At 44.1% G+C, this 21849-nt stretch overlaps 1 protein-coding gene and 1 long non-coding RNA gene across 2 annotated transcripts in view; one reads left to right on the top strand and one right to left on the bottom strand.

Moving 5' to 3' along the window:
* BEAN1 (brain expressed associated with NEDD4 1) overlaps positions 1-10522 on the bottom strand; it is a 54140-nt gene extending 43618 nt beyond the window's left edge. The window contains exons 1-2 of the mRNA XM_040075698.1: positions 10458-10522; positions 8242-8316 (exon numbers count right to left, since the gene is read on the bottom strand). Coding sequence (XP_039931632.1) covers positions 8242-8316; positions 10458-10488 — 106 coding nt within the window. The 5' untranslated portion in view covers positions 10489-10522. The remainder of the gene's footprint in view (positions 1-8241; positions 8317-10457) is intronic.
* Positions 10523-12531: 2009 nt separating this feature from the next.
* On the top strand, positions 12532-20091 carry LOC120757817 (uncharacterized). The gene is made up of 3 exons (XR_005702680.2): positions 12532-12649; positions 15156-15281; positions 17660-20091. It is a non-coding gene; the product is annotated as an uncharacterized LOC120757817 (long non-coding RNA).
* Positions 20092-21849: the final 1758 nt, after the last annotated feature.

The raw sequence follows: 21849 nt of genomic DNA, 5'->3' as shown, positions 1-21849 counted from the left end.
AAATTGCCCTAATTATTTTAAACCTCTATGAACTTGCTCCAGTTCACACCCTTTTAAATCTTGTTCACTGCTCCTTTTTTTACCAGTTCAACACAATTCTCCTCTACCACTGGCTGTGATGTCACCACTTTTTGGACATGTGAAAGTTGTCTACAGTTCCTGCAACATAAAATTCCTGTTCCACCTGTCACCACTGTACTGGCTCCACTTTGAAGGTCACTCTAATCCAAACACCTCATCACCCATGAGGTAATGCTGTGCTTTGTGTTTTGCCCGCTGTTGTGGAACTGGGGAAATCACTTTGGGATCTGGCCTTCATGAGAACATCACAAATGCACAGTGATGTTTCGTTATCCTCAGGGAGAACCATTCAGACTGTAAACTGTAAAACTTTACATGGGCAGATCCAATTTCCTTTGGACTGAGAAGCAGTGGGGCACAATGATGGTTGAAAAAAACGGGTGTGCAAAACCTATCCCAGCTGTAGCAAGTGCAAATTATGTGTTTTGTGAATCCAGATGATACAAATCTCCCATCTGTTCTCACAGGGAGCTGTAAAATTATCCCCAAAACGATGAAGACTAAAAATATGTCAGTGTTCTTTTGAGGAAGAGTGTGAGGAACAGCCAGCAGGCAGGGACAGAGGCACTGCAAACTGACTGAGCAAATAATGAGCTTTCAGTTCTTTGCAATGAAAATTCTTTTGAGACTGAATGTTTCACTGGTGAAAAAATGCATTCCTTCCCAAGGTGATCCTTCTGTCCCAGTACATACTGCCACAGGATATTTTGTCTTCAAAGCATGTCTTAAAACTAAAATTGATTTGAAACCCTTTTTTCCTACGGATGACAGAGAGCTAAGAAGCCTCTCCCAGAGAAGGCCTTTCTGGTTCCTCACCTGTTCCTGTCAGAGAGGGCCAAGCAATGGGGTGCAGGGTTTGGATTCTAAATCAGCACGTTTCATGGATTTGGCAATGGAGACTGGCACCTGAGAACATCAAAATGGCCCCTCAAATTCAGGCTAAGGGGCAGTATTATATAAATGTGATGCAAAAAATTGACCCACAAGTTGAAAACTAATCTGCATCAATATTAAAATACAGTAATAACTGGTAATAGTTTGCAGCTAATTTTCCTGTATCAGTAATACCATTTTTTTTTTTAGCCATATAAATCCTGAATTGTGTCTCTGTTGAAGTGGGTACACAGTTGTCAACCCAGGCACTGAGTGATAATGAATGAACCACCCATGGCCCAGGCTGAGTTTAATGCTCTGTATCTATGATTTAGAGGAGCATGACACGATATAAGGAACACAATTCTTATCTCTCTGGTGACTTCTTGTGCTCACCAGCTCCTCAGTATTTTTGTACTGATGGCAACTAAAGAAATGTACAGTAACCTTAAACCAGAGGACAGATACAGGATGTCATTTCTGTACTACTACAGTACCTTGATGCCACCTTTATCCCTGCATTTTACCATGTTGTCCTTGCCTCTATTTGGGAATCATATTTTGAAAATCTGAGGAAAAGCTCTTGTTTTTACCTCTCTGGATGCTGCAGCTCTCCTGAAGTGTTGGAGATCCTGTGTCTCCAGCTTTAGGAAAATTTTCAATTTATAGCTTGCTTCATTCAGTGGAAATGTGCTAGGTTTGTTTCTATTTTTAGCTATCTATCAGGTTTTTAGATATCTTTCAGACTGATTAATGAGATCAAGTGGCAAACGTGCAGTTTCCACTCAAGTTTCCATTTAGGATTGTGCTGTTCTAAAAGGAAAGTATTTTATAAAATTGTCTATGTAGCTAAAAAGTATTGGTGATATTCTGATTTTGCACTCTCCCTAAATACCCGGGCATTTCTGGTTGGGATTGCTGCTCAGAGATGTGCTGTACAGCCACAGCACCCAGGAGGATGCATTGGAACTGTTTTCAGTCTACTATCAAATGTCCCACATTCTTTCTAAAGGAACATCTGATTCCACAAATGTGTTTACTGTGAGCAGAGTGATCATTAGTGCAGTTTGATGTACTCTTCAGCTGATGCACAAAAATCACCCCAAATAGCTCCTCTTTGCAGAGTGTGTGTTCTTCCCTTAGCCCCAAGCTCCAGGCCAAACCAGAAATCACTTTGGATTCACATTCATCTCTGGATGTGTCTCTGAAGCAGAGGTGGAATTACAATATCCAGTGGCTAGATATTGTTGGGCTACTTGTAAAAAAGCAGCAATTGGTGTTTCAATAAAATAAAATGAAATGAAATGAAATGAAATAAAATAAAATAAAATAAAATAAAATAAAATAAAATAAAATAAAATAAAATAAAATAACCCCAGTTAATTTACTTCTCAGAGCTTTTATTGTCTAGTCAAGGCAACAAGACTTTACCTTTTCTCTGCTGCCCAGGGAGTGAGGATCCTGTGGTTCCCTGTGTAACCACTGCTCTTGGAGCAAGTTTCAGGGCAATACATTGAGTGACAACAAGGAAACCTGGTTTGCAAATTTCTAGAAGCTCTGGTTTTCTGTGTTGCACTTTCCGTGACCAGCTTCTTTAATTAAGCCTGGTACTTCTTGCCAGTTGTTTGGGCCAAGGACTTGTGCACTGGGTGTGTTTGGAGAGTGAAAACAGCCAGTCTGTATCTCAGTAGTTTAGTCTGGAAATAACTAAAATAGTGATCTCTGCTGATAAGAAGAGATGTTAATGTGCGGATTGGAAACAAAATTAATATGAGGGGGTCCTAGTAAGAGCTGGTCTTCCAACTGGGACTTAAGAGCTCACAATTACTCTCTCTCTAAGAGGATCTGAGATCTCTTTTGTAAAGCTCATCTCTTTAAATCCTGAGGCCTTGCTGTAGAAATCCCTTCCCCATGGGATGGAGACCCACCTGCATTTGTCATCTAACAATAAAAAACATTACAGGTCCTTGGTAACTGGAAACTGAATTCAGAGAATCCCTCTCTTGTTAGCAAGAGTCAGTGCCAGGTAACAGACAGACACCAACCCAGCAGCCAGGAGAGCCTGACTTTCTCATTAAGTTCCTGTATAATTTCAAGCAATTAACTATTTTTGCCAGATTTTTCTTTCTCTGCCCACCTTTTGTGTTTTCTGGATACCTGTCATCTGAAAGGATAAGGCCAGTCGTTTTGTGCAGAACCTAGACTGATTAAGTTTCAGTTTTAGTTGGGGCTTTTAAGTAGAAGTAATCTTATAGCAATTTTGCAGCTAAATCAAAATAAAGCTAGAATGCTGAAAACCTGTAAAGACCAGATGCTTACAGAGCTGCTTTTTTAAAACCATAAAACTAACAGAGATTACTTGTCAATGAAGGAAAAAACAATTGCTGAAAGACAAATCCTCATTTTAAAGATGGAAACAGAGGGATTAACATGCTTGCAACTAAAAAGAGCAATTAAAAGATAAGAAATTTAGACTTGAAGTGCCCACAGAAACAAAGTATCATAAAAGAACGATTTGTATTAAAAGTAGACAGAGATCGTGGGGCTTTGACTAGAAAGTCCTTTAGTGAATTATCTTCACATAGGTTCTTGAGGACTGTAGGCTTCCCTATGTCATATAATGTCATTAAAAACCCCCCCCAAAATCAGAGGTATTTCAGGAAGTTCCAGCAAGAAATGTATTAAGTCTTGGAGCTAAAATCCCTGTTTGCATAAAGGCTGGCAAAGCCAGCTCAATTGCTTCTGCCAGCTCTGAGCTGAAGGCCAAGTCTTCAGAGCATCTGAGGACAGAGAGTGTAAGGAAGCTTTACAGAGGAGTCCACCTCTCCTGGAGAGATGCTCTGCATAAAGGTATCTGGGCATTTGACTGAACACACAGCTCAAACAGGGTCTAAACCAAACCTCCCCCTACTCTCCTCTCAGAGCTTTCTTTATAGGGCTGCTTGTAACAGTTTTATGAGATCCCTTCCAAAAATGAAACCATCATTTTATTTATTTGTTAGGGAGCAGGCTTGGACTAGATTGTGTGTTTGCAATGCAGGTGCATGGGAACTATGCATCTATTATTTCCTAATTTATTATTTCAAGTGGAGAAGGGTGAGTTGGGAGAAGCTGCTTGAAATGAAAACAGTAAGTCAGTAGGTACAATGTAAATGAACGACTTGGAGTTGTCAGCCTACAACCTCATACAGGAGGATGAGAAACTGTCAGGCTTGGAGAGAAATGGATCCCTTCCCAGTGCAGATTCCAGCCTAATAAAAAATTAAAAAGTGAAGAAATTATTCTTCATCAAACAGATGATTTCAAGCCATCATAAAATGAACTGATGGCAGAAAGATGATGTTTATTACTTAGTAGGACAGAGGAGCAAAGGATTCTAAGGTGTGGTTCTGGAGGTGTTTGAGCAGCCTTCCCTCCTGCACAATGGGAATCATTAAAATATAAAGTGCATTGTGGAAAACTGTAGAGAGATATGGGGTATGCCCTTAAAGAAAAGGAGATGGGAACCTCTTCGGAACCTTCAGAAAAACATCCACACTTGGAGAAGAAATAGAGTGAAGGAAGAAAAGAGCAGATTATTCTGGGGATTAAATTTTGCTGGGCAACTGCAGTGCATGTCCCTCACGGTCTGGCACCATGTATTATCTGGCATTTTTGATAGAGAGGCTGATAATGGGTAGTGGATGTTAGTGCTTTGATCACTGACACTTAAAGCCTCCCACAAGTGCAAGTCCTGCTGTGCTGTGCACAAGACTTGCTGCAGATCTGTCAGGTTTTCTCTGAAACTCCTGGCATCCTGTACCTCTCCAGGCCAGCAGCTCCCACCAAAGCTGGAAGCAATCCCCTGTCTTTTGGCATATCTCAAATCTGGGACAGCCAGGAGAACTCCTGAAAGTGCTTGCACAGACCCCAAATCACCCAGTCTTTTCCCTGGTTTGGACTGAGGCACAGGGCTCCACCCATGCCTGGGAATATGCAGCTATGTTCCTGCTGATGCTGTGCTCCCTGTCATTGGGAACTGCGTCTGTGTCTCAGACAACTGCACTAAACTGCCTGAGTTTGGAGTGGGAAAAAGACAGGATTTGCCATCAAGAGCTGCAGAGTCCCAACTCTTCAGCAGTAGAGAGAGCATTTTTTTCTTGCTGTGTGCAGGAATATTTCCTTGTTTATAAGTAGTAGTTTATTCATCCTTTCACTGCTGTCCTGGGTCTCAGGGTGCAGCTCTCAGCGCTGGAGTCAGTGGCAGCACGGCTGGCAGCCAGCTGTGCTTTTCTGCTGTCCCCAAGCCAGGTGCTGAGGGACAACCTCCAAGGTGGCTCTGTGCATTCCAGCATGAGCATTTTCTGCACTTTCCCCTTGTGGGAGGTGTCTCTGTGCCTGTCTTGGGTGGGTTTTCGTGCACAGAGAGCCCCAGTAGGAATGCTTCTGTTCCTTCTTGATTTGGTGAGAGAATTTTGTTTAGTTAGGGTAAGTTTTTAGACTCTCTAAGGATTCTAAGTCAGGAATCTTAGTGCTGGATTTGAAAATGCTGTCTGTATATTTTAAAGCTTTGGGTTTTGTCATTCATGCATGCAAATGAACATTTTATGTATCTCTGGGCATTCCTTGTGCTCTTAGATATAAAAGCAGGGACATAGTTGAATGGGACTATCATAAATACTTAATATTTGAATACATAACTATAGAGTCACAAAATACCTGGAAAGAACTATCTTCTTCTATGCCACATATGTATTGGCAGTCTGGATAATTGAATAATCAGTTGGTTAGTTTGCTTTTACTTGTGTCTACAACCAATTTCCTCAGAGATAAATCTCAGAAATGCTGGGAAGGAGGTGGAGGATGCAGACACATGCAGAAAGGGAAGGTAGCTTGCACAGAATAAATTTTCTGCATTTTTATTTCTCTGACAGTTTTTGGACCCCTTCATTTAAGCATTTGAAACACTGACTGAGGTTCATGACTGGTGATTAATAATTTATATTCATTATTTTCTAGAAATAAATCTGACTTTTTATTCTGAAAACTAACCAACCATCCAAACACAGCTGACTAAAACCTAGAAAGTCTTTGCAAAGAAAATCTAATTTTTCTCTCAGAAGGAAACATCTAAAGCTAGAAAATCAAAACAAAATTTATTTCTGACTAGGAAGTTCTGCTAAATGCTGACCCTGTCAGCCCACCGTGGCTCTGTGTGGTCGAAGTCACTGGGCTCCATCCCTGAGTTTCTCTTGCCTGGACTTTGCCCGTGTGACTTGTCCCCTTTGTCCTGGACCAGAGCAGGATTCTCCAGGCACAGCTGACTCAGTATGGGCAGAGCTGCAGTCCTGCTCATAGGCCTTTGCCCTTGCTTAGGAAATCTGGTGTTTGGAGAGCAAACAGGTCTGGTACCTGGCCTACATGTGTTCTGTAGATCTGTCGAGGCCATTGTGGAGTCTCCTTCCTGTGGTACCTCCAAACAGCCTGGGGTAACTCTGGTTACACATTTGCCCATGAGCCACAGATTCGTTTCTGGCTAATAACCACTTGGTACTGTGTTAGTTTTACCTGTTTCTGTCAGTGGAACATTTCAGAGCCTAGGCATCACAGGAATTAAAGCTGAGAGCCCTTGTGGAGAGGGCCAGAGTGTCAGCCCTGGCTGAGCTGGACTCAGTTAAGGCCGAAGGAGAGCCATGGTCTAAACCAGTTAATGCTGTAGGCACCTGTGTGGAAATGAGAGCAATCCTCAGACTCCTCTGAACTGTTTGCTGCAATTGTTCTATTACAGAACTCTGCTGATCTGAACCCAATGCCATACAAAGCTGTCCTGCAATGAAGTGCTAGGAAACATCACTTTGTGCATTATGTAAACCAAACATTTCTGGGGGAAAATAATCTCAGCATTTTTTTTGCAATATTGACCTGTAACAACACCAGCACAACACAGGGATTTTCTTGCTGAACTCACAGGCAGCTCACTAACAAATGAGGAGACTGCCAAAGCAGCTGATACCAATGTGCACATTTTTGCACTGCTATTACATATTTTCTGTGACTTGGGTGATGCTAGCTGGGCATCATTAGGCATCAGCTACGAATTTTGCAGTTGCTCTTCAGCCCAGCTTTAATGTGGTGTTTTGGAGGAGTTTAAGGGATTTCCAGGCAATCTGAAATGCTCACTTGGCATTTACTTGGTTTTGCACTGTCTTCACCTTTACCAACCAAACTCTGCTCTCAATTACCAAAGTTATCTTAGGGATTGATCCTAAACATCCCTACTGTGGCCACAAGCTGGTTCTGACTGTATGAATAATTTCTCCAAGTTTGCTGTCACAATAGGTTGTGACAACAAACGTTAAAATGGGGATGATTTCTAGTCTGTGAATGACCGTAGCTGTCTGACTTTCTGTTCCTTCATGTATGTTCCAAAGTAAATTAATGGAACTTCTTGTCTGTTCCTCCTTTAAACTGCAGCTTTAACTGTATGATTTCTCAGCCATGCTGGGCATGAACAGTGTTACAAAGTCACAGTCTAGTTATAACATTCCAGCACAGCTTCTCTTCAGCTGCAGCTCTTGCTCCAAGAGGGCTCTTGGTGGGTTTAATTGTTGTGGGTGTATTTTTCTCATTATGCATTCTTCCATCCAAGACACTGGACATGCTGCCCTGCCTCCCTGCATGCGTGTGGTTTTCTGCCAAAATAGGACCAGTGGCACGAGGATAATTGGCTCTTATAATGCTCTATTTCCTTTCCGAAAAACCTTCATGTAATTACTACAAAAGGCAGTCATAAAAAGGAGAGCAGAAGGAAGTCAAATGTCAGGAATTGTTTTATTTCAGTAACTGGAAGTAATTTTTAGCCACATTTGTTTCACTAGTGAGTGCCAAAATGATATAAATTTTGACTGATGTCAGTGTGCTCTGTCAATTTGCTAGTTTGATGTTGTAGGAAAAAATGCTTAAAGGAGGATTTATTATTTTTTTTTAATATAAAATACTGAAGTAGTTGTACCTGACACTAAATTTTATGGTTCTTTATTTCAGACAATTCTGTCATTTCTGTGAGTTTGGTCTGCCTAAAGATGACAAGGTTAAGCACATTTCTGTTAACTCAGTTTTTTCTCAATCAGGAAGCTATTTGCTTTTTACTGGATTGATGTTTATCTGCTGGACAACTTTAAATATAATATTCCTGCAGCTGTACATGGCTGCAAAGCATACCAATAATGCAGTAGAAAGAAAGAAAGAAAGAAAGAAAGAAAGAAAGAGAAAGAAAGAGAAAGAAAGGAAGAAAAAGACATTACTTACGGAGATTGGAATAATTGCTGCCTATCCCAGTATTGATGGAGCTTCCAGAGATGAGAGGAAGATGGAAGAAAATAACTAAAAAGGGAAAAATGAGGACAAAGGTTCTTAGTAGCAGTCTGGTTTTGTTTGGTATCAGATGTGAGTTGAAAACACATTGAGTTAAGGTTCACCTGCTCTCTCTGAGCAGGATTGCACATCTCAGATGTAGCTTGAATGGGGGGGGAAAGCCAAACAAGTCATTGCTTCATACTTCCAGGAATCCCTCCTGTTCAGGAAATGATATTAATGTCTCTCGGATTCTAAACCCCACGTATGGACAACAACGTGTTATATAAATATGCTAAATATTGTTAAGTCATTCACCAGTCTCTGAAACAGGCACCTACCACTGTAAAACCAGATAATTTCCCTGATTTGTGTGAGTGCAGCTTGAATGCATCGGGCGTGTGTGTGCCAAACTGCGTTGGAATAAATTTAGTCTAAAATTTGATACACATACACCCTCTATGCACTTAGGCATTAATATTTATAACTTGCTCTTCAAAGATTTATATTTACAGGCAACAAAATGCACACGAGTAAAACGTGTCCTAAATAACCAAAATTTTAGATTTCTTAAAAGATGAGCTCGTTTGCGACTGCAAACGGATTTAAAGCCCGATTCCCGAGAGTCGCTCGCTGTGTCACAGACTTCGGTTCGGAGTCTCGGCGCTGCCCTGCCCTGCCCTGCCCTGCCCACTGCGCTCCCACCGCGGGCACGGTCCTTTGGGCTGTGCGATCCTCGGAAACCCACGGGGTGGGGCAACCCACGGGCCCCTCACAGCCTGCACCAGCCAGCCGGGATCGGCCCCTCACAGCCTGCCCCATCCAGCCGGGATCGGCCCCTCACAGCCTGCCCCATCCAGCCGGGATCGGCCCCTCACAGCCTGCCCCATCCAGCCGGGATCGGCCCCTCACAGCCTGCCCCAGCCGGGATCGGCCCCTCACAGCCTGCCCCATCCAGCCGGGATCGGCCCCTCACAGCCTGCCCCAGCCAGCCGGGATCGGCCCCTCACAGCCTGCCCCACCCAGCCGGGATCGGCCCCTCACAGCCTGCCCCAGCCAGCCGGGATCGGCCCCTCACAGCCTGCACCAGCCAGCCGGGATCGGCCCCTCACAGCCTGCCCCAGCCAGCCGGGATCGGCCCCTCACAGCCTGCCCCATCCAGCCGGGATCGGCCCCTCACAGCCTGCCCCAGCCAGCCGGGATCGACCCCTCACAGCCTGCCCCAGCCGGGATCGGCCCCTCACAGCCTGCCCCAGCAGGATCGGCCCCTCACAGCCTGCCCCATCCAGCCGGGATCGGCCCCTCACAGCCTGCACCAGCCAGCCGGGATCGGCCCCTCACAGCCTGCCCCAGCCAGCCGGGATCGGCCCCTCACAGCCTGCCCCAGCCAGCCGGGATCGGCCCCTCACAGCCTGCCCCAGCCGGGATCGGCCCCTCACAGCCTGCCCCATCCAGCCGGGATCGGCCCCTCACAGCCTGCCCCACCCAGCCGGGATCGGCCCCTCACAGCCTGCCCCAGCCAGCCAGGATCGGCCCCTCACAGCCTGCCCCAGCCAGCCGGGATCGGCCCCTCACAGCCTGCCCCAGCCGGGATCGGCCCCTCACAGCCTGCCCCAGCCAGCCGGGATCGGCCCCTCACAGCCTGCCCCAGCCAGCCGGGATCGGCCCCTCACAGCCTGCCCCAGCCAGCCGGGATCGGCCCCTCACAGCCTGCCCCAGCCAGCCGGGATCGGCCCCTCACAGCCTGCCCCACCCAGCCAGGATCGGCCCCTCACAGCCTGTCCCACCCGGCATGGATGGTCCCTCACAGCCTGTCCCACCCGGCACGGCTCACGCCTTTCCCCAGCTTGGCTCCTTCCTTACCCTGGCTCAGCTCAGCTCTTGCCTTTCCCCGGCTCGGTTCAGGCTCTGCCTTTCCCCAGCCAGCGCCCTACCCCATCTCGCTCCAGCCCCTGCCTTCCCCCAGCCCGGCTCAGCCCCTTCCTTCCCCCAGCCCGGCTCAGCCCCAGCCCGGCTCAGCCCCTGCCTTCCCCCAGCCCGGCTCAGCCCCTGCCTTCCCCCAGCCCGGCTCAGCCCCAGCCCGGCTCAGCCCCTTCCTTCCCCCAGCCCGGCTCAGCCCCTGCCTTCCCCCAGCCCGGCTCAGCCCCAGCCCGGCTCAGCCCCTGCCTTACCCCAGCCCGCCGCCGTGCCCGCTGTCTCCATCCGCCCCCGCCGCGGCTCCCCGGGGGCCGGCGGTGCCCCGCCGCCTCTGCCGTGCGCGGGGCCGGGCCGGAGCCGGCGGCCCCGGGCTGGGGACAGGGGGGCGGGTGACCCCCGCCCCGCGGGCAGGGCCGCACATGCCGGGGGCAGCGCGGGGGGGCCCGGGGCCGCACACGCCGGGGCTGACCCCGCCGCTCATCCCTCCTTGCGGCAGCGCCCGGCAGCGGCGAGCGGCGCTAGCGGGGCTGCAGCGGGGATTCGCCGCCGGCATGAGGAGCCGTAGGCGGATAGCGGCTCCGGAAAGCCGAGTCCAGCCCAGCACTCGGGCTGAAAGGGAGGGACTGCCTGGAGTAAACACACGGGGATGGACGGGGTTATCTGCCTGTGCGGAGAATATAATTCCGTGGGGCTGGATGGGGGTTAGGAGGAGGATATATTCAGATAGTCCAAGCGAGAGCTAAACCCACTTTCCAGTAGTAAGATCTACTTGTTACCAGGGATTCTGGTTTCTCACAGTGCTTGGTAAATGCCCTAGTGCTGGATACAGAGGGAACAGGGCTGCAGCAGGTACTGATGAGTATGAGCTTTCATAACTGCTTGTTTACCTCTCAGAAAAGCATCATTAACTTTTTAGGTAAAGAATGGAAATGGGGCCCCTTTCATGAAGGTCCTGTCAGCAGTTTGGGGTTTTTTTATGCTCCAAGTTCCACTGGCAGTTTCTGTCACCTACACACTCATCAGCTCTGCAGGACACTGCAGAGTGGTCCTGCTGATCCTGTTTGTAGGGACGTGGAGCTGGAGCTCTGCGGGTGTGCAGACAGCCCTCTTTACTTCCCTGTCCCTGGGTGGTTTTGTAGCCTGGAAAGCAAGTTCTCACAATCAGAAGAGGCTTGCTGTCAGTACACCACTGCTCCTTGGTTTAGCAGTGATGGATGCAGGGCTGTAATGAAGTTTGGGGTCAATGTAAATCATGTGAACTCCCTGGTAAAAAGTTTCCTGCTGTCACCGATCACTTTTTTTTTTTCCCCCCCATGTTCTTTTCTTTTTAAATCCAGGCAAGCATTAAGGGAGTCTAAGGCAATTGAAATGAAGGTTTATGGAAATTTACAGGTGTGTTTCCTTATGGCTCAGAGAAACTTGTACCTGTTACCAAAATATAGTACCTTGATACCCCAAAATCCCTTAGAATGCTGCTGCAGGAGCTACCTTGTAATAAATTTCTTCAACCCCTCAGAATGTTTGACTCCTTTAAAGACTCCTCGTTTATAATTTCAATAAATGGAAACTGCATGGCTTCCTTTTAGTGGTCTTTGTTTTTTGGTTATGGCACTAAGGTGTGAATCTGTACATGCATCAGAAAATCTGGTTTTCTGTGTGTTGGGTTTTGGAGACGTGCCCCTTGGCCGCGTTCTGCCTATGAAGAATATGTGTGTATCACTGCACTTAAGGATATCAAAATATTTTCTCCACTTTAAAGTTCAGGATTTCCTAATGTTTAGTACTTCTGCAAATTTTGGTGATGACATCTTCGTTCAATGGCACCTCACATTTACTCACAGTTTCAGCCTTAAGTTTAGTCCTGACAGACTTGGGGTCTTAAGTTTGACTGAAATATCCATGTTCAGACAATTAAATAAGCTTACAAATCACGGAAAGTGCCTTGGTAACTGACTTTGGATGCAGGGGAATTGCTCAGTGTTTGCAGTTCTGAAGAAATCTCTCTCTCAGCTTGGCTTTAGAACCTTTCCTGTGAGAGTCTTGTCCTTTTGCTGCAGTAGGAGCTGCAGCTGCTTCTGAGAAAGAGAACATTTGTTTCTGGGTCAGACAGCACAGTGCCCAACAGGATCCATCAGAGCCTGCGGGAAGAACCCCACAGTTAACAGGAATCTCTGGGTACCAGCAGTACTCGCTGTGCCCAGCTGCAAGGGACTGCCCTGGTGTGGGCTTTGCTCACCCCACTGATTGCCAAATCGGCATCACGTGGATGTGGAGATGGGGTAGTTTTTTATTCTTTATCCTTTGTGTTTTTCAGCTTTAAGACTTTCCTGTGTTGCTCCTTCAGCTGTGCAGCTGAGTGGAACCTGGCTGTGGAGTGGGACTCAGGCCAGACTTGTCTTTGCACACACAGTGCAGCAGTGCTGTGTTGTGTCATGGTGATACTGCGGTGAGTTTACATCCTTAGCTGCTTCTTCTGGTAGCATCTGCTTTTCTGTTTTGGTAAAACAGATTTGTATTAAAGAAAATACACATAGGAGTTTGCTTATGGGTGATATTTGTGAGAGCTGGAACAAAAGTAAAAAATATCCAGTATTCCTGCTGCTCCTGTCTGTTGACTTTGGGTTAGTTTGTCCTTCTTGGGACATCACAGAGCAGGGGAGACCAAGGCAGTGCCTGTGTGAACCTGAGTGATTCTACTCTGAATTCTGCCATCTTCTCATTTTTTCCCAGTCTACAGAAGTGGGGAGTGTGACTGACTGAGAGCCCAAGCACATTTAGGTAATGGTGTTCCTTATGGATGGGGCTGCACAGAGTTGCTATCCACAGTGGCTGTTGCCCAATTTACTGATGAGGGAAAAAAAAAAAAAAAAAAAAAAAAGGCGAGGAACCTTGGTGAAGACAAATAACTGTTCTTGGATGATTTTACATTTTCTTTAGTTGAGGGACTTCATTATAAAGTTGCCGTCAGCGCAGTGACAGACCTCAGCTCAGCTTCCATCTCCTGGGTTTTAGTTTGGGATCCTTGGAGCTGAGTGAAGTTGCAGTCTGGTAGCCAATTTTTGTAAAGCAAAATAAACTTTTTTTTGCTATAATGAGATGACTTTTGACTGAGAATTTTTATGTATTCATAGCAAGACATTTTGGGGATACTGTTCACCACATCTTTTTCTTGCTTAGTGGAAAAGGTGGTAATGAAATAAATGTCAGTTGGATTATACAATCAGTCGTAGATAAAATGCCTCAGGATGAGCCAAATCGATTATGGGAACAGGAAAGTCTTTTCTGGATGGAAAATCTGCGAGCAGTGAGATTTCATCACTGCTGTAGAGCCTGCAGAGCTTTCTGCCCTCGCATCACCTCGGGCCAGCTCATCCTGCCCCGTGCTGGGCATTCCCAGTGCTCGGGCACTTCTGGAAAAGCTGATTACACTGAGCCCTGGGCTCAGCGAATTCCTTGCTGGAGCCTCCAGGGCATGGTGGAGCCAGCTGAGTAAAACTGTGCCTGCTGTTGAGAGGAAAAGAGGTCAGAAAAAGAGGCTCTGGGGTTTGTGGAAGCATCTCGTGCTTTCACAGCTCCCTGGGTTCTGAAATGTAATAAAAAGAACCCTTTGAAGGAAAAGTTTTCAAATTTTCTGAAAAAAACCCCAAACAAACAGATGTTTGCCAAGTCTTAAATATTTTCTGAGTTTGGACATTGTATAATTACTAACAAAGGAATTTTCTCCATGCTGAAAGCTATTTTAATGAAAAGGGCGGGATTCTAAATATATACATTTATCATAGAACATTTGTCAGCTGGCATTTATAGGACAGGTGAATTTATTTTGAATAATATTTTCTAGAGTTTTAAGTCAAGAGTTTTTGTTCTTTAGGTATAAAATCTGTCAAGAGGAAAAATAATTTTAAAATGTTAATACAGATGAAACATATCAGTAACAAATATTTCACAGAAGTCTGAAGACCCAAAGGCAGAAGTCCTGTTCTTTTACCTGCCATGTAAAGGAATGAGACCTGGAATGAAGAGGCTCTCTTTCTGTAACTGCCATGGCAGGAAAGGATTCTGTAGGAATTTTATGTCATACCCAGATTCTCAGAGGCTGTTTTTCTAATTTTTACATTACCAACCATCTTATTCTCTGGAACAAAAGAGAAAAATAAAAAAACACTGGGCTCTGGGGCCAGATTTAGTTTCCTATTTATTCACCTGCTTGCAGACCTTTGAGGAAGATGGTGAGTTATCCTGTCATTGCCTGCTGTACTCTTTTTTTTTTTTTTTTTTCTTTTTTTTTTAATATCTGTGTATATGCTAAGAAATTATTTGGTCCAAGATTGTTATTGAAAATCCAGTATTTCTCCTAACTGCATTCAATCTTCCTGATGCAAATTTTTAAGGATGTAGAACAGAAAATTTCATCTCGGTGTTCTTTTCCCTTTCATTCTCTGACTCCTTAATTAAATTTAGAGCTATTTATGCAATTTATTTTGTGTTGACCTTTCAAAGACCCTAGAGCATCTGATGGTAGAATCTGAGTGTTTACTTCCATGGGTCCTTGAATTTCTTATAAAGGCTAATGTCACTTTTGGAATTAAGGATGGCCAATGGGTTACTAACAAATAGTAACATATGTGTCCTTGGAGATACAGAACTATAAATATGCAGAAATATATAGAAAGAAATACTGAATTATGTCATATGCAGCATTTAAAATTAGGTAACACCACTACCACAAGCAAAAACAGTAAATCTGTATGTCAGAATAGTTAAAAACATTTTATATGTTGTAGGTCCACTCTTTGACACGGGTGTTGCACTTGGTGCTGGAAATCCTGTGTTTGGATGATCAGATCCACCTGTATCCCATGAAACCTGGATAGATATACCTGTTCCTAAGGTCAGGGCTATCCATGGCCCTGTGGGGGAATCAAGCTTAAAATCTGTTTTTTTTCGTGCAGAGTCCACATCCTGTATTGGCAGAGCTCAGTGTGTGCATCAGATGTCGCAGGAAGAAACAAAGAAAAGGGAAATGAAAGGAAGCTCCACACTACAGAGTAGTTTATTGACTATTTAAAAGATTGCTGGTGAGTGTAACCCTCATAGAAGTTAGAGGTTTTATGATTTAGTTCTTATTTTTTACACTGAAGTATTCATCATTTTCTCTCGGGAAGGTTTTTAAAAGAGGCTTTGAGAGAAGGCAAAGTAGGCAGCCCTGCAGTGCTGTTAGTGCAGGCAAGAATGAGAGTCCAGTCATGCCTTTGTTCACCTAAACCAGAAGTACAAATGAGGAAAAGGCAGCATGGCAGCAGCCCAAAATGTAATTGTGACCCAGCATTGATTTTATCTCTCTGACACCATTGTGTACTAACAAGAAATACTTCTTTCACCTTGAAGTACAAACCCCATAATTCATTGTTTGTGTTTTACCAATGAATGCACAAGTCAGTATCTCTCAATTTTATTACTAGTTTATTTATGAAGTGTTTGTGAATCTGCAGAGCCTCTGAAGGGGATAAAAAATTTATAAAAAAGCTGAGGTACAAAGTTCCTCACTGGAACCATGAACTTTTTCATGGTAGTAAGGAAGAGATGCAGACTGGAGATCAAAATGCTTCAGGAGGAACCTTGGGGCTCATGAAACCCTTGTGCAAGCCCAGCTTGGTTTAAATGTCATTGGGCTGGCAAAACAGAGGGTAGAAGAAGGCCCTGGGAGGGCTCCTGCCCTAGAGGAATTGCCATAAGATGCAGAAACCAGTGACAGAAAAGGGAATGATTCAAATACAGCCAGATTTTATATGAAACATGGAAAAAACAACAACAAAAAAATCAGTGTCAGGTTTCCTGGCAGACTGGCACCACTTCTGAAATGAGATTATGTACTTCTACAAACTATTAATGGTTAAAGTAAGGGTCTAACCTATTCCCTTGTTTAACAGTTTTGCCCTGTGGGATTAAATGTGCAGTAGGATAAGCAATCTGAGGTAAAACTTGGACAGCTTGGGCAGGTGTTTAATGCAGTGGGAAGAGTAAACTGGGTGGCACAAACCAACAAAGAGATACCAAAAGCAGCTTGGAGGTGCTGGGGTGCTGCAGCCCTCAGACTTTTTTTTCTGGTCAGTCTTTGTGTATGCTTGGGACAGAACACAATGTTCCCAAAATCGCTGGGAAAATTATAAAGGAGCAGTTGTGAATTGAGCACTCTAAGGTAGAAGTGAGCCAGAGCCAGTACAACTGTCTGCAGAGGGAAATTATGATGGAGTAGCTGGGAAAAGAGAAAGGAATTGAAGGGGAAGCAAGCCACAGGCTGCCTGAGTTGGTGATTTGTAGTTAGGACAGCCACTTCTTTGTTCCTTAGTACTTAAAAGGACAATTGACTTTTATCAGAAGCCCAATAGAAACAACTGAATGGTACAAACACAAGCAGTGGAGATGTGTCTCTGCCACTCTTGCTTTCATTACTTGACAGCTCAAGGTGGACAGAGGAGCATGCCCTTCTCACTAACTCACATTTGGTCCAAGCTTAACTGAAGATGTGCTTTGTGAATTTGTGAGAGTTAAACAGGGGTTAGGGAAAGTGAAAGGCAATTCAATTTTTATTTATTTTTTTTAAATTTGGTTGGTGATTAGCTTGAAAAGTGACCAAATTTTGTGGGGTTTTTTTTGTTGCTTTGTTTTGTTTCGCTGGTTTTTAAATTTCATTTTAATTCCAGTGTATGCTTTGTACTTTATTATTTGGAATAGGTTATTGTGGGCCTGATTTTTTGTGTCTAAGAGATTTTAGCTTGCTAGCAGCTGCTAACTTCTTCCCAAGGGAAAAGTTCTCGAGAAAACTTCTTTTTGACAATCTTAGCAAACAACTATCCTTTCTCCAAATAATCTTTCTCCAGGTGGTGTTTGGCTGTTTCTCTAGTTTAACCAATAGAATTAAAGAGGTGTCATTCCTATTCACCATTCATGTTAAGTCTATATCAGAACACCTTACAAAAAGTAGTAAGAATTAGACAATAAATCTTTTCTATACTCTCTACCTTATAAAATATTTAGAGTCTTTCGCGTCTTTCTTTTGTGTTCTGCAGCAACAGGTTAATATTTTAGAGGCTCCTGTATTCTGGTTGCTAAAAATTCTTATCATTAGCCTATCTTCCATTAAAGTATAGCATGAACACAATGTGCAGATTCTCATCCATGAGCTCTGATGCTACTTTGCTTCAGATCTCTAACAAATAAACCACTCCCAAGGTCTACAAAGCGTCCCCAAATGAGCACCTGTTAAATACTAAAGTATTCAGTTTATGCTAAGAAGCTTCAGAATTGAGCCTTGATGTTATGACTTGTTAAAATATTACTTTGTTTTTGAAATTTTTAGCTAAATTATATATATATATATATATATATATATATATATATATATATATATATATATATATATAAAATTTTTTTTTTTTTCCTTCTGTGCCAGCAGTTAGTTAAAAAAGCTGTTGTCCAATGACTGGATTTCTCCTTTTGGATCATCCAGCCTCAGAAACAAGGATGTTATCCAGTGCTGATGTGCCCAGAAGTCACCAGGAATATGACATTTACTCATGTTTTTGTACTGTAGCATGAATTCAATTCCAATGCCTTACCTGGGTCTCTTTGCAGCAGCTGAAGATCTGCCTAAGACTATGAGCATGTAGAGGGAACAAAACTAAATAAAATATAGTGTGAGCAGCTGATTTCCATACTCATCTAAACCTATCTCACAGCAGTCCTTGCTTCCGCCACTAAAACACTCAGGACTCATTTTACTAATTCTGAAAGTCACCTTTACTCAACCCATCACTGCACAGGAAAAGGACTCAGCCTGTGCTGCCTTCTGCTTCCAGATACTGTGTGAGACACTGGCAATGAGCTTGAGAGCCTTAAAAAATAACAAAGGAAAAATCCAATGCAATTGTTCGGGTGCTGGAACATAAGAAGGTCAAGTCTTGCTTATTTGGGGGCACTTGGATTGCCAATACCACCAGTAACAGTTTAGATCTGAAGAAGTTATTTAAACAGTTCCAGACTTTGGTATTTTATATGAAATAAATTAATTGCAGATCTATTTTCAAAGCAGTATCTGTGGCCAAAAGGTGGATAACACATTTCTTTTAGTACCGAGTAAGGGTCAAAATCAAAATCATATAGCTGTTAAATCTTAGAACTGAAAACATTTATCCGTATATATGTATATATACATAAGTATAAAAATGGGTCTACATGATCTATATTGCCAGATTTTGAAATATAACGTACATATCTACCAAGCAATTGTAGCACGTTTTACCATCAAAATATTTGGTTAAAATGCCTAAGTTTTAAGAAGCAAAGTGAACATGTGGATTGTGAATTCCAGATGCATTTGTTGTCCTGACAAGGAAAACACCTTTTTTTCTCTTATAAATACAACAAATACTAATAACATGAATGCAGGGGGTGCAACATCAGCTTTTCCAGCCACTTTCCAGTGATCACACCTTAAAATGGATATGTCCTCTCTCTGCTCTGAAATGTGAGATCGAACTGGGGGATGTTCCCCTGAGAGCTCTCCAGGCGTAGTTGATACCACCACTCTAACTGCTACCTGTGGTTCTTGTGGCAGCATGAAAGCCAATCCAGCTGACGCTCACGTGCACCTGGCTTGGCAAATACTGATAAAAAACGAGTCAAAATTAAAAAAAACTACCTGTGAATATGTAGAGAGACTGTCCTTGAAGAAGAAGAGGCACATGAAGAGAGTTGGTGCATGCTTTAAAAAGATGAGAAGGCCTTGCCTGTGTTGTACGGGTTGAGCTAACACTGCTTGCAGTGGCACAGCAGAGTGACCATGGTTCCTGCTTGGGGAACTCCTGGAAAATGAACACAAGGACTGGGAGCCAGCACTGCCCAGAGCACAGCAGGGAACCCCCAAACTGTGCTGCTGCTGGGGCAGCAAGGTCCTCATTCCCCTGATTGATGCTGGTTCTCTGGGGCTGAGTTAAGCCCCAGGAGATGCAGGGAGAGTGCAGCTGGGAGTTTGCTGTGTGGGTGGCTGTTTCTCCGGGTGTGAAATGCAGGAAATATACTCAGTTCAAAGCCCCGGGGAAATGCGTTATTTACCACCCTGCCTTCTGACGGTGTTTAGTCTGGAGCTAAGTGCAGCTTTGGCTGCAATGATCGATGTGCAGAACCTGTGGGGCTGCCAGGAATGGATTTGGGAGCCACGCTGAGGACACTGTTATTACACTGCTTTTCTATTGCTTTCAAAATCACTTTGTATCTGACAATGGGAACTGACAGCAAAATGAAAACATGTCCCACCCGCTTAGGGCTTTCTGTACGTGTTCTTCCTTTCATTTCCCTTTAGTTGCCCTGCGTGGGGTTGGGTGTAGATCTCACCCTTGCTGGAGACCAAAATTTGGCTGCACTTAAATGGTGCAGACACAGCCCTGTAGGGGTTGGGAGTAAAGAAGGGGAATTTATTGCTGGAAAGGGATTAGTGCTGCTGTGGAGTGATCTATTTACAGAGCCCACCCACCCTCAAGGGGCTCTGTACATGGAGCTGGATTTGGGAATTGCATGGTGCTTCCCTGGGAGGTCTTGAAATGGGCATCAGAGGGAGGGAGACCAAGCATTGTTATGAGGGATTGCACATGGTTTTAGAAGCTTACACAAGGTTCAGGAAAAATACGCCTTTCTGTTTGACATTTAATTTTTCAAGTTTTATTACATAAAGACAGCTAAGCCCCATTAATTCACTGAGAAATCCTCATTGAAGTGATCAGTTTATGAAAATTATCTTTCTGCCATTAAGTGGAATTTATTGCTGATGAAGAAAAAGGTATATCAAGACACAAGACAACATAATATCTGAATAATGTATTTTTGCTGTATTTAGCCAAGTTAAGAAATTTTCAAGTGATGTGGCCTTACTTACTCCTAAGGTATATATCTGTATAGCCCCACAATCATTACTTATGATTTAGAATGTTTTATTAAGAAATAAACAATTAGTTGAGCAGATAATCTACCTTTTTTTTTTTTTTTTTTTTTTTTTTTTTTGACAGAGCACTAGGCTGTTAAGTGAAAAACAGGATTACTTGTGGGAAAAATCAGAATCCTAGAGCAGCTGTAGCTAGAGATGGGATTAAACAAAATGCCTAAATACTGAAACACGACATTAGAGGCTGAGGATAAATGCAGAGAGTTGATGAGAAGGTTTGTATGCAAATCGGCTTAGAGCGTGTCTTGCCTTTGAAGATGAGTCCATTGGAACATTAAAGCTGATGGACACTGAAACGATCTGCTCTCTGCAGGTCAAACCTGTGCTGGGAGGCTCTGGTTGGGTGCTGCTGTCACTGACCTTGGGGATCTGATGTGGTCACACAGGGCTGGGCTTCCCTGGGGCCCTGCTGCCATTTGTCAGCTGTAGGGAGTGTCTCTTTCTGTAGAAGGCAGAAAAACAGAGCAAATTTAATTAATTCAGAGAGGAACCTCATGATGTTCATTGGGATGGGCGGAGTGCAGCAAGAAGAGGGGTTTGGGCTCCTGTTTGGAAAAGATGGGGGTGTGAGGGAGGAGAAAGGTGCTGGAGGCCTGTGTGGAGGGAACAGTTCCCAGTTTGGGAAAGTGGGATGACAAACTCGAAGCTGAACAAGCCCAGACTGTGTTCTCAGAAGAGAAGACTCTCATTCTTTTTTGGCTTTCAAGTGGCTGATATCATGGCTGGGAAATGTGTTTCTCTTGATGCCCCCCACTCATTCTGTCTTCTTCCTTCCTTTGGCTGCTTCTGTGGAAATATTTAGTGAGAGTTTGTTTTTCTCAGACTCCTTGGTAGGGTAAGTGTTGTGACTTTTTGTTACTTAGCAAGAGAAGAGTTTCCTGGGTGCAGTGCAATCACATGCACAGCATTCAGTAGGAGACCTTCAGTTTCCTCAAAGAAATGAAATATGTGAAAAAAAATGCTTATTTATATTGAGTGAATCTCCTCCAAGCTGAATCTGAAAATCAAAACTAACTGAAAATGGCAGAAAAAAGGCAACTGTGCTCTCTAGAGATAAGAGCCAGAGACAGCTGGATCAGCAGGAAAAAAAATCTTTTAAGATGAGTTTATTGGAAGGAATAGGATCAGCTGCCGTAATGTTCTCTATGTTGCAAACTTGCTACTGCAGCTCAGGCTGTTCCCATTGCAGCAAAGCATTCTTGGAAGGACTGGAATTGCTTGCCCAGCAGAGCTGGATACAGCAGGAGCTCTGTAATTCAGCTTCCACCAGCATTTCTGGGCCTAACCCATCTTCAGGACTCTATAACTCAGCTTTCAAATCTTCATTTGGTGCTTGCAATGTGCTGTGCTGTGGTTTAACTTTTGACCAAACATCATGATGTGAAACTGTGCTCTCCTAGTGGTGGAGCCTTGTTCAGATCAGAGATGTTATATATTTGCATTTATTCCAGAGGTCTATGGCCATGTGGACTCTTAGCAGACTGTCCTGTGTGGGAAAATGGGCAGCTGAACACCAGTATAGCCATACTCATATTTTTGAGTTCACTAAGAGACTTTCTCCTGCAGGATGAAGTAGTTGTGCAGTGCTCAGAGGAGGGCAGGAAAATCATAGAAGGCCTCTGAACCTGATGGTTGAAAACATCAGAGGT

The sequence above is a fragment of the Hirundo rustica genome, chromosome 11 (genome assembly GCF_015227805.2).
Source record: "Hirundo rustica isolate bHirRus1 chromosome 11, bHirRus1.pri.v3, whole genome shotgun sequence".
Classification (NCBI taxonomy): domain Eukaryota; kingdom Metazoa; phylum Chordata; class Aves; order Passeriformes; family Hirundinidae; genus Hirundo; species Hirundo rustica.
Note: the sequence above shows the minus strand (reverse complement) of the source record. Positions and strands in the feature narration are given on the sequence as shown.